This window comes from Ciconia boyciana, chromosome 6 (assembly GCF_034638445.1).
Source record: "Ciconia boyciana chromosome 6, ASM3463844v1, whole genome shotgun sequence".
In the NCBI taxonomy this organism is placed as follows: domain Eukaryota; kingdom Metazoa; phylum Chordata; class Aves; order Ciconiiformes; family Ciconiidae; genus Ciconia; species Ciconia boyciana.
In genome coordinates, this window is record NC_132939.1 from 48,845,396 (window position 1) to 48,862,444 (window position 17,049).

General features: G+C 43.3%; 1 protein-coding gene across 4 annotated transcripts in view; it reads right to left on the minus strand.

Moving 5' to 3' along the window:
• GTF2A1 (general transcription factor IIA subunit 1) overlaps positions 1-15,831 on the minus strand; it is a 68,680-nt gene extending 52,849 nt beyond the window's left edge. For 2 of the 4 annotated variants that reach the window (XM_072863531.1, XM_072863532.1), the window contains exons 1-5: positions 15,479-15,831; positions 7,432-7,533; positions 5,467-5,674; positions 3,421-3,485; positions 1,203-1,278 (exon numbers count right to left, since the gene is read on the minus strand). In XM_072863531.1, coding sequence (XP_072719632.1) covers positions 1,203-1,278; positions 3,421-3,485; positions 5,467-5,674; positions 7,432-7,533; positions 15,479-15,508 — 481 coding nt within the window. In that variant the 5' untranslated portion in view covers positions 15,509-15,831. The remainder of the gene's footprint in view (positions 1-1,202; positions 1,279-3,420; positions 3,486-5,466; positions 5,675-7,431; positions 7,534-15,478) is intronic. The other 2 variants (XM_072863534.1, XM_072863533.1) reach the window with 2 other exon arrangements.
• Between the last annotated feature and the right edge of the window lie 1,218 nt (positions 15,832-17,049).

Sequence of the window (17,049 nt, forward strand, 5' to 3'; positions counted from 1 at the left end):
CGATTTTCTTTTACTATCCTATAGCTTTATCATTTTATACCTTTCCTTACTTCACAAAATACGTCTAACACTCCCACACCTTTGGAGATGGCCTCCAACTCCAAAAAGCAAGAGCTGAGATATATTCCAACATTAGCTTTTCACATTTCTAATCAGAAAAATGGAGGAGAATAAATTAAATTAGATAATCCTGAACTTCATACATTTCCCTCAAAGACTGATTTTATTTCCTGTTCTCTCTCCACAGCAAAATGCAAAGCCCTATTTACTAAAATAACTAAGTGTATCTGAAAGAAAGGACTACCCTAGCCACTTGTTTAAGAAAACATACTATAAATATTTGTAACTGAAGAAAAAAAATTATGACCATAACAAAAGTAACAAATGTGAGCCACAGATTATTCTATGCTATGACAAACATACGTGCTTCCTTAAAAATTGAAAAGATTTGCATTTCTAGAACAGCTATACATTTAAATTTTATTTCAACTACATATCCATTAAAGATTCACATGTTTAAAGCAGGAAGATTAAGTCCCAGGTGATTCTGAGCAGACTAGATGAATTACTCTGGCAAAAGCAGGAACTGATTCTAGAAAATGAGCTTTCTCAGATCTTCCTTTACTCACCACGCAGAACAGATCTACAATCAAGCTTACAAAATCAGCGTAATACAAAAGTACATGAAGCATCAGATATGCTGTTCATAAAAGCAACATTTAATTATATTATCAATGTACAGCATGACAGTATTTAAAAATGATAAATCTAAAATAAAATTAGCATTGCCAGCAAAATTAGAAATTCCACTGTGTGTGCTTAGCAGGCACAACAAACCTTAAGACATTCCTCATCCGAAATCACAGATGAAATGATTCTGCTCTTTTATAAGCAGCCTAGTATCTGTGTTCAGATCATGCATCACAAAGCTCAGAAATACGCAAAGGGGAGAGATAGCAATGCTTGTCTTCTTGGTTCATGCACTTCTCTAAAAAGTGGGGAAAATTTGCGCAGACTCTAACCCACACCACTGTTAGGTCAGAACCACCAGGTTTGTAAGACTAGTAAGACAGTGAGCAACAGTCCAGGAGTCTAGTGAAGAGACTGCACTACCTTGTAAGGGTGGATTCCCAGGTTCTGCTTTTTAACAGTATATAGCAGGGAGTAAAACCATTGTTGAATCTCAATGTTAAGACAGTTACCTGAATTTGTAAGTATCTGCTGAACAGGAGTAACACCAGCAGGGAGAGCCAACGTAGCTGCAGTGGCTGCAGCACTCTGAAATACAAGAAAAGCTTTTTAACCACAGACATTATTGCCAGTGTTTCATCTCACAACATACTGCCTGAAAATACGTACCTTTTTATTGCTGTTTACAATGTTTGATCAGAAGTTTCTGCAGCTACTGAAATGCAGGCATTGATCAACCGTACATTATACTACATATAAAAATTATTTTCCTTCTTCCTTAATAGGAAGAAGACTGAAGCAGCAATCACTAAGCATCACACCGTAACCCAGCTCCACATGGTTTCTTGGTTTATCTGCAAGCTCAGCAGATTTTTTTTTTTTTCTCCTCTGCCTTCTCTGCTGACCTACTAATAGAGGTACAACACTGCATTGCTCATGTGGCACGTTTACTTACACTTTTTCACTATGGGCCTACAAATCTGAAGAAACATAAGGTACTAAAGCAATGATTGTGTTTGACTGTCTTGTTTTCACAAGGAGTAGTAATCAGGTTTGCACTTTTCTTCATTCTGTAAATGATTTGCATTTCAAGTCCTGCATAACACAGCTCTTTTGAGTCAATATACACATACAGTGTACTGACTGTTCACAGAATGCTTTTTTTATCTCAAGACAGCTGGTTAGAAGAGAAAGCTGAAGACTTTCAATGGGTAATGATTGGAACTTACAAGGAAACTGAATTCCAACACAATTATGGGAGCTCCAAACACAAAAATCTGCATTAAGTCCTTAACTCGCAAAGGGAGATGGACTTCTCCAGAGGCCTTTCCATTTCCAGGACCTAACTTCAGCTCCCTATGGAAAAGCCTCCTTTCCCCACTATAAAGGAACCATGGCCGATTAGTCTTTGCTTCTGAAAGGATTTAAACTTTATTACTGGGTAGAGTGCATACTTCCTGTTTATAAGAAATATGATCTCCCCGTATTGGCTGGTCAATATAGTAGTTACAACTGCCAAAATTAGAGATCACCAAGCAAAACTGAAAAGTGCTTGTCTGCACCCTCACATCCCAGACAAAGGCAAATGAATAAACTCTCACTACTCTCTGCCTTCCAAAATATTCATGGTCTGTCAGATCCATTCTTCAATACCAACTTAAATGTTTCTAATAAACACACATGCTAATTCCAAATCAGTTCTGTAACTATATACTGAACTGTATATTGTGGTATACAATTCACCCACATTTTAATGGCAGCAGACTTTTAAAAGCATGGCATACTCATTTTTGCAATACCAATCGACAAGATCTAACTGAATGAGATAGAAAACAATGTTTAACTGTTAGACTTAGGAAGTTACAAGTTACATTGAAATGGTTGTAAAACATGTAAGAAAAAGGCAGATGTTAATGTGCTCTCAGCCTCTGGGTAAATCACGCTATTTGAGTAACAAAGTTCAGGTTCTTTTCTATAGTAAGGTCCACAAATAATGGAGAAGCGAAGGCTAAGCAAGCTGCTGCAGCTTTGACTAATCATGAAACTTCATGTGCTTTAACCATAAAAGTGGTAAGAATGTAATGAATTCTGGTCTTAATACACATATTTAACTTGTATTAACTGTTGCTTTCAGCGCTTTGCAAGCCTTTTTTTTTTTTTAATTAAGCCAGGGCATTTAAAGCAAGATAAGATAACCAAAATTAACCTCTAGACATAAAAACTGCAAGAAAAGGGTAAATGATCACTCAGTTTTATATGCTATCACAAAATCAGTGAATCAAATTAATGTGACCAGAAAAGATCGATGTGAATTGCTAAATAATCTCTCATTTGATATAAGCTTAAGTTTCAGAGTAGTTAATGCTTTTCCCTGCATCTAGCAAATACAGTATGCTTGCATCAGTTAATAGTGCTGTGTTGGTACATGCTGAACACATCATCATGCAGATTCATACCAACAGTACTCCAACTTCTGGTTTAAAAAAGAAGTTTTAAACACATTTGAAGAGAGGATCAAGGCAAGTCCTAGATTTGTTATCAAAACTGAAGTCCTGGATTACTGTTCCTAGATTGTCAGTGCAGCAGCAAAACTCAGAAAGATGGCAGACAGCTTTACCAGCGTGTCCTAAATTACTTTCAAGCATCTGATGACTGATACCAGGTTTGTGTTTAATCAAAACAACTTACATAATGACAGTATATGCATATATAAACTTCCACTTCTCTTACCATGCCCGACGCATTCATGTGCGGTATCAGCTTGGAATCTGGCACGATAACCTGCTGCTGAGGTGCTAAAAAACAAAAAAATAGCATTTCATGAAAACTACAGTCTGCCCAAAATAACATCCAAGCCAGAATAACTTAGAAAATACATCACCCAAACATCAGATGAGCTTCGTAACAGTAACAGCTACTGAGCAGTCTCTGATCTTATTAAGTTTTACTCTCAAGACAATATACAACCGCAGCTCTGAGAGGCAATATGGCTATTTTGGCTTTACAGATATTATTTCAAGGGCTTCAGTTACCTATTCTGACCCACGGTAAAGCAAGATTTTAAAATACATGTCTGGAATTAAAGGTATTAGTGAAATGTTGATAAACTTGCTGATGTCCAGTATCAGAGTTCTCCAAAACCATCAATTGACAGTGGTTAAGTCTTAAAACAGACTTAAGCAAGGATTGTTGCAAGACAAAGAGCATGTTAAGAGGAGGCAGCAGTTAGCTTGAGTTAGGTCTAGTTAGCATAGCTGTTAGTGTAAGCTCATGATCTTCACTATCAGAAAATATAGCAGAAGCAGATGAAATATGATCAACCACCTGTTCCAAACAACAAAATAGCTTTGGTATGCTAAAGGAAATAGATAGCTAAACTGCAAACAACCTGTTGATCATCTAGAAGTGCAAAAGTGACCAAGTCTATGGAACAAGCAGGTTGCCAGTGCTAGTATCAGTGACAGTAAATTGGAAAGTGACAGAGCAATTGGAACAAACTAATCATCGACAAGGTATTCTCCATCCAATCCTATAACCAAGGACACTTAAGAATTCTGGGGATAACTTAGAGTTTCTGGAAAAGATTCTGGGGAGGGAAGCCTCATAACCTTGCACCAAGATCTGAGGCCATGTCTCCAACTTTCAGGGAACCCAGGGAAGGCAAAAGAGCCCAAGGAAATCTCATGACCCTGTGCCAGGACCACACACAGGACAGCAGGAATCACCATGCCAATTGCCCTCGTCTCTCTCTGGGACTGCACCAGGTCGTGCAAGGAATTACTACACCATCTCCCCCATGGAACTGGGAAGTCAAATAATTCATAAAACTGCATGTCTGTGATTAAAGTTATTTGATATCCTAATTTCATTTAGCCTCCACGAATGAATCAACTCATAGCTATCTTTTGTGCATATGACAAAATAGGTTCTGATCCATGAAATCTGGTAAAGAGACTAAAGTCTGTGCCTGACTACCACAGATAAATATTTTATGCCACAATTTTAATAGCACACTGAAAGCTCAACTCAGGCATTTCACAGGTGGCAGATTTGTTTACACAGCATATATGCAATAAAATCCAGTAGCATTTATCTTAGTTTTCAAATGAAATTGTAATTGGTGAAAATGTTTTCCTTAAATTATTAATGGAGAATACACAAGACAATAATTACAAGAAAGAATACTGTTATGGCTAGCTAAAATACACCATGAATATCCACACCTACACAGTGTGCAATCATTTAAGACCACGAAAATACCCAGCCACTATGCTTTTCACTTGTAACTTATTCTAACATGAAAAACCATCTCCTACAGATACTCAGACTGTTACACAAGTATTTTTCATGTCCTAGCATCCACTTATGCTAAACAATAATATATTTTTTTAAATTAGTTTGCTCCTAATTACATTACTACCTCATGACTAAATTGTCAACTGCATATGTATATTGGCTTGAAACTAAAGAGCTGCTAATGGATTTTTGAGAGAATCTGAAAGTCATGTATTCTGAAAACGTAAGTTACGTAGTAGAAAACCAAGAGAAGAATTCAGCTTTTCCAAAATCTTCTAAAGAATATGACTAACACAAACACCAAGATATTTTTACCAAGACAGCTCTCTTGAATCATTAAATAGAGGCAAGAAGAGACAAAGTTTAACATAAAGACACAAAGTTATCCATCAGATAAACATCTTGCCCTAGATTTAGAATATGCTAAAGAGTTGGTCTAACTTGAGTCTTCTGCCAGAGAGATTAGAGAGTAAGTCTGACCTTGCTGAGACGCTGGAATAAGGACTTGTTGTGGCTGTGACTGCTGCTGCACAGTCTGCTGCGGCTGAGGTTGTGTGTGATGGTGGTGGTGATGATGCTGCTGTTGCTGCTGCTGCTGTTGCTGCTGTTGCACCTGCAACAAAAGCTGCTGCTCTTCTGAATGGAAGCCATCTACAGCCTTGGACTGCATCAGCTTGTTTTCCCACAGCTAGTTTGGAAAAGGAAAGAGAAATCTCTGTGTACAGTCTTTACTCAACAGGATTTGTAACAATATGAAGACAGTACTCCAAAATCGAATTTGTTTTCACTGTTTATTTTGTGCCATCTACTTAGCCAAAAAGCCCTTAGGCAAATACAAACTGAAGAGGTAACTCCACAGAAGTAATGTTTTAAGAAGAGGAACTAAATATCCCTTAAGAATTACCTGTCCAAGCTTAAGCTTTAACATTCTTTCTTTCTTCCAAGTGTGGAAGATTCATAACAACCCTAATAGAAGCACGAATAGAGATAAACCAGTAACTTTAAATTAGTCTTCAAGTTTTCACTTCTCTACCTTCTTTCTTTCTTACCTCTTTAATCACAAAAATAATTCTTTATTACAGCTTTCCTCAAGCCATTTCTTCTTGGCACTCCTCAATAGAAGCTGCTTGAAGACTACTGCCTTGCAACACACTTCAACAGAAACTACCAGTATACCGAAGATAATGCCTCTGTACAAGCATTTACACAGTTTCTACCACAATATCAAATTCAGCTTCTCCAGCCCTTCAGTTCTTGATGTCAGCTGACGTGTCTCCCATGAAAAGCCACAGATGCAGAAAAAGCAGCTCTTGCAAAGAGACAGCAACGGAAGTATTCATAATACATCAGAGTCAAAAAGACTACAGGCACCCAGGACTCCTGATTTCAAATCCTGCTTAGGGCTCCCTAAGCCTTCCTCTTCAATATTTCGTTTTCCTTCTTGTCTCTTTCCTCATTCAATCTTTTCTGACATCATTTGCAGACCATGTCTGTGACACAAACACCCAGGTGCTTTTCTTAGTGCTCACTCCATTTCCACCAAGTCAGGTCATGGTTTCACAGAAAAAAGTCTTCACCTGTTTCTGTCTAGCCAAATTCAAAATTTCTTTCCCACTCCATCCATTTTTTAATACTTCAAAAATACTGAGAGTGCAGGATGCCCGACTTTCTGAAGAAGTCCTTATTCAACAGCTGAGATAAGCAGGCACCTACTTTCCCAGTTTGCTTTTACTTTATTTCTTCTCCCCCCACCCTTTTTTTTTTTTTTTTTTTTTTTTTTTACACTTTTCTCTTCCTTTTTGAAGGGCTTCTTTTACCCAGGAAGAATTTGAAGAAAGCCATAGGAGACCCATTAGAGCTCAGGTCAACATCCTGCCTTTCTTTTGGACCCTTGGTAACAGTTCAAACCCACTGTATGTAAAACAATTCTGAATCTGAGAGCTTCAGAAAAGTGCAATTTATTACGTACCACCTCCTAAAAACAATGCTCCTGCAAACCACAAACCATACATGCAAAAGTATGACAGTGCATCAGATAATGCAACTCCTCTTCTTCAGAAAGAAAAAAACATCAAGCAGAGCAGGCGTTTTATTCTTCCTGCAGAGAAACCTTAAGAATTGCCTCCCTCTAAAATAAACATATTCTCCCCTTTCTTTTTTAAAGATATAACATTTCAGGAACTGAAATAACACTCCGAATTCGAATGCCTGCTGTTAGTTTATGTCAAGTTTGACATGCCAGATTAGGGAAAGTAAACAAGGTGAGCAGATCTCTCTATACAGCAGTGTAATTCAAATGATATGGGACTACAGATATGCAGATTAATACAATGCTTAGCTAACTAAAAATTAGTATTTTTACTGTGTACAACAGTAAGCAGATCCGAAAATCAATTGCTGTATTCGTCTATTAAAAAAAAAAAAAACTTTTAAGTTGCAACTTACTGTTTTGAGTTCCATAAGAACTTGTTCATCCACTCCTTCATCCAGAAAAACTTCTCTGACATCATTGATGACATCTTCAATTACAGACCTGTACAATTTAGGCTTTAAAAAAAAAACGTAACTAGTCAGCATTGTTTTGAAATAAATGTATCACTTTAACGTTAAAATAAGACTTCTCTCCACAAAAAACCTCTGAAAACTGCATTACAGAATACACTGCATGTTTCTGAGTGACTAAAATATCCATGGAGGTAAAAAAAAGCAAGAGGAGCTCAAACAAGGTGAAAAGGGAAGGGACCCTTCGCTCTCTTTTGTGACATAACTATGGTACAAGAGTTTTCAAGTCATGAGGAGTGTAATTCAAAACAGAGAAAAGGAGATTGTTTTCCATTCAGTAAATTTGTTTCCTGCTTGCCAATGTACATACCAAATATGCAAAAATATTTGCATGTATGCAAAATATTAATGTCAAAGAACATTAAAAGTTCAAAAGTATATTAGATAAATACAGAGAAAAGACACTTGTTACTGCTTGCTAGTTCAACAGGAAACAAATATGGCTTAGAATGATCTCAAGCTGAAAAACGCTGAAGGCTCAGAAAACTGGAAGCATTCATGTGAATGTCCTGTTCTTCCTTACACATCTGTTTACAGAAACTATTGAAGACAGGGTATTAGGCTAGACAGACTTCTGTTTTCAATCAGTACTTATGTTTTTACATTAGAGATTTTTCAGGGGGAAATATTACAAATACATTATTATTCTATTACACTGATTTCATGCCTAAACTGTCAATGATAAAGTGAATTGTCAATTCACTTTAGGTTGCCAAAAGAAGTTGTGGAGTCTCCACCCCTGGAGATACTCAAAAGCCATCTGGACATGGCCCTGGGCAACTGGCTGTAGGCAGCCCTGCAAGCCAGGGGGGCTGCAAGATGACCTCCAGAGGTCCCTTCCAACCTCAACCATTTTGTGAATTTTAAAATGCAGGTACAATTTTTAAAAGAGAAAATAAATACTTAAGGTATCAATTAAAGCACAAAATTGAATTCACAGGACCACAGGATAATTGTACGATGCACATGCTGTACCTTTTAAACAGTACAGCTCGGACCTTTCTACATACGTGTGAACCTCAACAGTATTTTGGTTGGGTTTAAATATCTGTGCTATCTAATTGCAAGGTGGCACTACAAGCTCTAAATAAGTGTTGATCTAATCTGCAGCCTGTGACCCATATATACTTCACTGACTGTCGTGGTTTAACCCCAGTTGGCAACTAAGCCCCACACAGCTGCTCACTCACTCCCCCCGGTGGGATGGGGGAGAGAATCAGAAGAGTAAAAGTGAGAAAACTCCTGGGTTGAGATAAGAACAGTTTAATACTTGAAATAAAATAAAATAATAATAGTAATAAATGGTAATGAAAAGGAAAACAACAAAAGAGAGAGAGAGGAACAAAACCCAGGAAAAACAAGTGATGCAACCGTTCACCACCCACCAACCAACGCCCAGCCCATCCCCAAGCAGCAATCGCTGCCCCCTGGCCAACTCCCCCCAGTTTCTATGCTGAGCATGACGCCATATGGTATGGAATAGCCCTTTGGCCAGTTGGGGTCAGCTGTTCTGGCTATGCTCCCTCCCAGCTTCTTGTGCACCTGGCAGACCATGGGAAGCTGAAAAGTCCTTGATTTAGTATAAGCACTACTTAGCAACAACTAAAAACATCCCTGTGTTATCAACATTATTCTCATACTAAATCCAAAACACGGCACTGTATTAGCTAGTAGGAAGAAAATTAACTCTGTCCCAGCTGAAACCAGGACACTGACCAAGGCTGTTCCTTGGGCTGGGGGTAGACCACTTTTAAACCGATCTGAAAGTAGCTACAACTTTCTGTAAGCTGACATCTTCCTCTACCCCGTTCCATAAATTCCTTAAGCAATAAATCCCAAATTATGCCACACACATCAGATATGTTGTATATATGCAAAACAATCATTCTGTACTTGTGCAGTGGGTTTGGCACCCCAGGAGAGCTGTGCCGCCAATACACACGCAGAAAACCTGCACCAAGCACATGCAGTTAGTACAGCAGTGTGGGAACTACACAAATTTACTGCACACACTTGAAACATCTATTTTATGTATACGCAGTTGCTTAATGCATCCCAGAAGTGTTGAATTTGTTACAGATATGCTAAAGATTATATTGCACACATGTTACGGCATTGTTATGCCTATGTTATGGAATACGGAGGGGGAATAGTAGCACATGATTTACCAGTCCAGGAAAAAGCCAATTGGCCAATAAGCACAAAAAGAAGTTGAGTATCTTTGCTTTTAAATGTTTAAAAAAAACAAAAAACCAAACCAACCAAACAAAAAGAAACTTAAAGAAATGCACTGATATTACAAGGGGAGAAAAGAACCTATTCGGAAGCCTGGAACTAAGAACTAAGCAGTCTGATAGCTGCTTAGTGCATTATGTCCTTAGTGTTTAAAACAAACTCTGCATTGGGGCATGCTCAAGTGATTTTTCTTACCAAAAAAACAACCAACCAACAAAAACAAAAGGGGGGAAAGGAAGAAAAAAAAAGAAAAGCAAAAAAACCCCAACAAAAAGCAACATACTACTCTGTGTTATTGACCACACATCAATACTATCAGCACCTTATTTTTTGCTACATTTTACATTTTGTCAGTTTGCCACTTTTCAGCTTTCAAACATGCTGCTGCAAATCACGTAGCTGAAACGTTAGAATTCATCCTTTTGTTACTTGTCTCCAAAAAAATTTCTGGCCTCAAGTAACAGGGTAAGTTTGCTGTCCTTGAAAACTATGTTTACAGCACCTATGTCGAAAACTTAACTTCTCCAAAATAAACAAAACATACCAGACTACTTGCAGATTTTTTTCTTTCAAAACAATATTGCATGCTCACGTTATCCAGGCTTCAAGTACAGCATTAATTGTGCTTATAGAGACATTTGAAACAGACTTTCTAAGCCACACTACTCTTGAGCGCTAGTATTTTAAATCTGCGTAGTGAGTAACTTAGAAATAGCAAGCATCATTAACAGGATTATTTTTCCACTTAGATTTAATTCATAGCAGATGCAAAAAGACATTCTACTTAATAACATTAAGTCCTATTATTTCTATAATTAAACAAATTGCATAAAGCTTATATGATCCAACTAGCACAGAAATGCTACTTAACCTATTCCAAATATTGTTCCTTATTGTATTAAAAGCATCTGTTTCTTAATGCCAAAACCACATTCTGCAAATAAACATGCTTAACCTCAGGCATGTGAGTTACTTTACTTAAGTCAAGAGAACTACCTGTTACAATCAAAATTCCTGCAGGATGGAGATTGCATTTTCTCCTTAAATCCTCCTCTCCTTAAATCATCTATTAGGTCCACTTTTCTAGTAAAACAGATTTTACACAAACGGGCCCTAATAATTTCCACCAGCAGTTACCTCCTCCTATCTCCACAGTCAGGTATTTTTGTAAGGTTTATTCACAAAGCCTCCTCAGTCTTTAAAGCCCTAGGAAAAAATATCAACATTCAGATACAACAAACTGACCCTTACAGCCCAACAGACTGCTTGGGAATGTTTCCTTTTTTACCTGTGTAGCGAGGGAAAAAACAAATTCAAAGAGGAGGATACTGGTTTCTGGTGTCCAGCATTAGTTTAGCAAGAGAGCAGAAAGGCAGGTTAAGAGCATAGATGTTCACTCTGCCATTGATACAGCGTCCTTCTGCACAACTTCCGACAGCCCAAGCAAGCGGCTAAGCCCCCCAGAAGACAACAGCACCACAGGGGCGCAGAGAGCCTAGTGCAACGCAGGTTAACGAACCCACAAGCAGTTTGTACGTGCATGTATCTCTCTGCGTGACCCACACAGTGTGCTGGATATAAAGATGGGTCAGAATTTTTGGACGCTGTTCTAATCACCCAGTATCACAATATATGATACATTAGCGGCTGTATGATTAGAAGGAAGGGAACAGAGAAGAAAGCGTCTGCACGCTTAAAATGGAACAGTGTCTGTCTGTTTTTACCTATACATGTTTATGTAATACTCAGAAAAACCCTGTCCGGTTGAAAACGTTCTCTTGTGTACACTCCTACTGAACATCCAGCCCTGGCAGATGCAATGCCTTCCAGAGGGAGCAGCAATGCCTTCAAAAGCCATCCATAGTGGAATTCTGAAGAATATCACAGAACGCTCTTTTCCTACCTCAACAGAGGCAAATCCAGTAAAATTACAGAACAACCCTAAGCCCGGTCTTTAAAAGGAAGCACACTGTATTGTTTTAGATATACAATAAGCGTTGGCTTTAAGCATTATTTATATGATGCTCAAGCTGTTTATACAAACCACCTAAGACTCTGGAGTTGAATGACAAAATTATTTTCATACACTGCTGACTCAAAAAATAAACATGGGAATACAATTACTGAACAAGTCTAAAGATGGGATAGCAGGTGAGTTAAGCTTTCCAATAAATTTCCGCATTCAGTCAGAGAAAGCAATGAACATAATGGAAACTTTAAAGATTGCTATTAAAATAATCATGCTTTCATCTGGTTTATATTAAAGTGCCTCCCTCATAAAGAGTACATTGCTGTAAACTTCAAGCTCTTTTAAGAGCAAAATACTCAAATCACTCTTCAATAAACACTATCCCAAACATTTACTATAGATTAAAGACAACAATTAAAATTCCTGATTTATTAGATACAACCACAAACACATAGAAAAGATCTGAAATCTAGTACTTCCCCCTCCGGGGACATAAGGAAACTATTATATTTCACTTTCTGTGTACATCTTGTAAAGAAAACTCCGAGTATGGTGAGACTGCTACACACGCACACACACTCCAAATCCGAGGAGCAACCAGCAAGCTATTTTAAGAAATGCCACATGTGTTTGGGGGCTTACGCTTCCTACATTCCTTCAGTTTCAAGGGTACAAAAACTGCATCTCTGTAATTATTGTTACAACATTTGGGATTTCAGCAGTTTGGGTTTCCAATAACCAACACATTATGGAGAGATATACCACGGCACGCTTTGTGCACTTGACAGCAGTTTGTTCCTGGTTGCTTCTGCAGTTATCCCCGAAATGTTGTTAACCTTTCTCTTTTCTGTGTAGTTACAGCTGGAAGCTAGCTATATGACAGCTAGAAGAACACACTGTAAAGGTAATTAGTTTTAGTCACAATTACATCAACAATGTGCATAACAAGTCACACATATAATCTACATTGTAAGCATTAAAATTTGAGCTTTTTTATGTTGTTGTGGACTTTTACAAACAAATTACCTTTGTCACCTACAAAATCTTATACTGCATATAACTGTTAACATCTTATATTCGTCCTTTATTAGGAAGAACAGATTTCTATCAATCCAGATGTGATCGGATGCTGATGTGATACTATTGACACGTCGGGCTCAAAGTCTAGCTTCCTAAAGTTATCACCTGGTTGCAGTATTTCAAAATGTTCCTATTCATCTCTGGCAAGCCTAGGGTAAGCTATTGCATGTGACCTGAATGTGCCAAAGTTGACCATGCACTATTGAAAGGTTTTACTACTTAATTGAAAATTAGCCTAAGGCATACCTATTTGAAGCAGGCCCATTTTAAGCTTGGCTTTTGCTATTCCAAACACAATGTTCAAACACAGACACCTTCCAAGAGAACTTTACAGAAGTTATGCCAGTACAGAAATACAGCCGAGAGAAAGCAAGTCTTAGTAAATTATTGAATCAAAGATATTTACAAGTACTCTGGAGATTATTCAATATATATATATTTTGCTATTCGGTACTAACTTGGTCAAAAAAGAGAAGCAAAACCTCTAATTTACTATACAGAAATAGATTCTTTTCTTGCAATCAAAAACTAAAGCCACAAGTTTATACACAGAAGGAAAACTAACGGATTCCAATCACACACATTCAATACGCATCCTACTGAGTAACTGCCCTGCATGTAATGGCAGACTACTTTCCTAAAATGTTCTGATACAAAACCTGACAAAATATCAAAGCAACGATGCTACTTTGCAATTGCATGACCCTAACTCACAGACAGGTCTGTGAAATTTCCAATTTGGAAAGGAAAACTAGAATGCTTTGCATTTCCTTTTGTATACTGCTTTGCAGTATACCAAATATTATAATTAAACCAAATATTAGTGAAAATTCTAAAACCTTTGTTCTGCCTGGACTGTAATAAAATATTTGTACACTTTAGTCACCAGATATGCACAGAAATCATTGAGTAGTATCTGTGGCCCATGACCCATAGACAAAACTTCAATATTAAACATTACTTTTAGGGTGACAGCTGTGGTCAGACCTTGGCAAAGTGCTATAAAATAAGTACCACATCTCTCCTCGATGTACTGGATAAGAACCGTATAAACTCTATACCTTCCCCACCCAGCAGAAAAACCACTTCGAAGAGCTTACGAGAGCACAGGAACGTGTGCCAGCTGTATGCTAGGGACAGAAAAAAACAGAACCAAAAAAAAAGAAAAAGAAAAACGGCAAACACTTTCAAACGCAGGAGAGGATGCAAACTGCCTTTGTGCAATGCGTAAAAGCAAGGGAAAGTCCATTTACACGGGCTGGGAGACACCCCCCGCCCCCGCCAGAAAGCACCACCGCTCCGCAGGCCGGCGGCGACGGGGACGGGCGGCGCGGAGGGAAGGGAAACCCGGCGAAAGCCCGGTCGGGATCCGAGGGACAAGCCACCCGTCTCCCAGCCTCCGCCGCGGACGCATGCACCTCCCAGCCCGCGCTCCGCGGCTCGCTCCCTATTTAAAGGCTGATGTGGTGTTTAAATGGAGAGGCGGTGACGTGGGGCTGGAAAGCACCTTCCCATCCTAGCAGAGTCTATATTAGAGAGCGGCAATAGCTCTATATAAACAGGGCAGCCACAGGGAGGAGGAACACAAGGAGCAGGGAGGCAGAAAGGCAGGGGGAAGCCATGATGGATCTGAGAGCCACAAACAAGGGGGCCGAGCCCGCCGCGAGGCCGCCGGGACGCCGGGTTTGTCTCCTCCAGCGCTTCGGGGCGGGGGTCGCGGCCGGGGGGCGCGCAAGGGGGAGAGGAGCGGAGAGGAGAGCGGAGGCCGGGGGGGCTCGGTGGCTGCGCAGGCTTGTGTGACTGCTTGTTGCAAACCTCTGTGAGTACAAGTGCAGCAGCGAGCCACCCGCCAAGGTGCAGAAAGCGCGAGAAGGGAACAGGGAGGGAAAGGGTTGGTTTTTTTTTTCTCTCTCTCTCTCTTTTTAAAATAAATACTGCCTCGCTCGCCGGAGAGAAGTTGAGGGCCTTCGCCCGGCTTAGCCGATCCGGCCGGGCTGGGACAAGTGCTTTTCAACCATCGTCTCCTTCTTATAAAGCAACATAAAATGGCTCCAGCGGAGCCCGGGCGGGCTTCGCCGCCACCGACGCCACAAAACCGAAACCTGGCTCGGACGCCGCTTCCCCTCGCCCCGGGACGGCGGCGGGGCGGGCGGCAGCGCCCGCTCTCCCCCGCCGCTCGCTCCGGCTCTCGCCCCTTCCCCGGGCGGCTCCCTCCGGCGGCGGCGGCGCCCCCCGCCCGCCCGCCAGCCCTCCCCTCCCCGCCGGACCCCCAGCCCGCGGGCGGCGGCGCGGCCCCGGCCTCCCCCGCGGGGCTCCGCCGCCCGCCGGGCCGCCCCGCCGCCCCCGGGCCGCCGCCCCGCGCCCCCGCTCCCGCCGCCCCGCTCCCGCCGCCCCCGGCTCCGCTCTCTCCCCGCCGCCGAGGCGGCCGGCGCCGGGCGCCACAAGTTGGCTCCCCGCCGCGGGGGTGAGGCTGCCCCGCGGCCCCCCGCCGCCCCTTCCCGCCGGGGGCCGGGGGGAGGGGGCCGGGACCGCTGGAGGCGGGCGGCGGGAGGGAAGGGAGTGCGGGGGAGGGGGCGGCCGGCCCCGCCGGCCCCCTCCGCCCGCGCTGCCCCCGGGGCCCCCCTCGCCCCCCGACCCGGTCCTTACCACGGGGTTTGTGTTAGTCGAGCTCGCCATGTCCCGAGCCCCCCGGGACGCCCCCAACCGCGGGGGGGGGAGTCGCCCCTAAAACAATAAACCTGCCCGGCTGCGTCCCCCCAGAGCCCGCGCGTCCCGCCCCGGCTCACGGGCAGCCCCGCGGCCTGGCCCGGCCTCGCTCGCCGGCCCTGGGGCTGCAGCCGCCGCCGCCAGCCGCCCGCTCTGCCCGCTTCGCCCCTTTATATAGCGAGAGCCGAGCAGCTGCGCGAGCGGCCAGGGCGAGAGGGGGACGCGGGCGGGGGGGCGGCGCGGCACCGCGAGAGCTGCGCGCGAGACCGCGCCGGGCCGGGCGCCGTCACGTGAGGCGCCCGCCCCGCCGCCATGACACCTACTGAGGCGGAAGTGGCTGCGCGAGATCGCGCGCCCGGCTCCCGCGCAGCCGGGCCTACCGAGGCGGAAGTCCCTGCCTGTCCTCGGCCGGAGCCCCGCCCCTCCCCGCGCCTGACGTCACGGCGCCCGCGAGGCGGGCCGCGGCGCTGAGGGCGGCCTCGGCCCGGCGGGCGCCGCGCTGTCCCCGGGCCCCGGCGGGACGGGCCCCGGCGGCGGGGCCAGGGCGGAACGCGGACGCCCGCGGGGCGGCAGCCTGGGAGGGGGAGGCGGCTGGGGCCGAGCCGGCCCGTGCTGGTGGTCACGGCCGGCGCCAGGCTGGGGAGACGTAACTCGCCTCGCCTCGGCCCGGCCCGGTCGCTGGGAGCTGCTCGCTCCTTGGCAATGGAGAACCGCACCCGCAGCTGCCTGCTTCAGGGCAGAGGCGACGCTTCCTGGCCCACGAGAAGGGGGTCTTAAGCCCTGCCTGGCCCGGCGAGCGCTGGTGCCTCCCCTCACAGGCGGTTAAAGAAAGGCCCCGTGGGCCGAGGGGCCACTGCCGTAGGCCACAGGCCCCAGAGTGCTTTTGGGCTCTGTGCCACCACCGAGGCTGGTAAGAGTCCAGAGCGGCACAGGAAGAGGGAGGCAGCAAACTCTAAGCAGTCACTGATCAGGGTCTCACTATGGCCCAGGGGCGCTCACCAGTTTGCAAAATCGCTGCCTTTAGCAGTTCCTCACAGCATTGGTGGCAATAGGATCTCCCAGCTGTGCAAGGAGTAGTCGGAGCCCTGCCAGCTGGCTTAAGTTCCATTTTCCCCTCTTTATTGCCTTCTCTTCCTTTTCCATTCTCTCTCTTTGTCCCCTTTCTCTATGGCAACCTGAGACACACACATAATACAGGAAAATCTTCTCAACCTTGAGTACTGTTCCGAAGTTAACTTCACCACTAACACCCTCGCTTAGTCCTTCGTAGCACAACTTCTGAACCCCACTCATCCCTTGGGTCTTCACCAGTAAGTCACCTGTGTAAGTCCCGCTCAAGCATAAGTGAAAAATAACACTGAATTCTGACTGCATACACAGGCGTAGCAGGTTACATCTCTTCAACCAACGCTGTGATACTGCCCTACTGACTACATTTGTTGTTACCTTCGGCCTGAAGTCCCACCTATTAAGTAGCCCGAGCAACAAGGGAACGCCTGTCTGGTATCTTT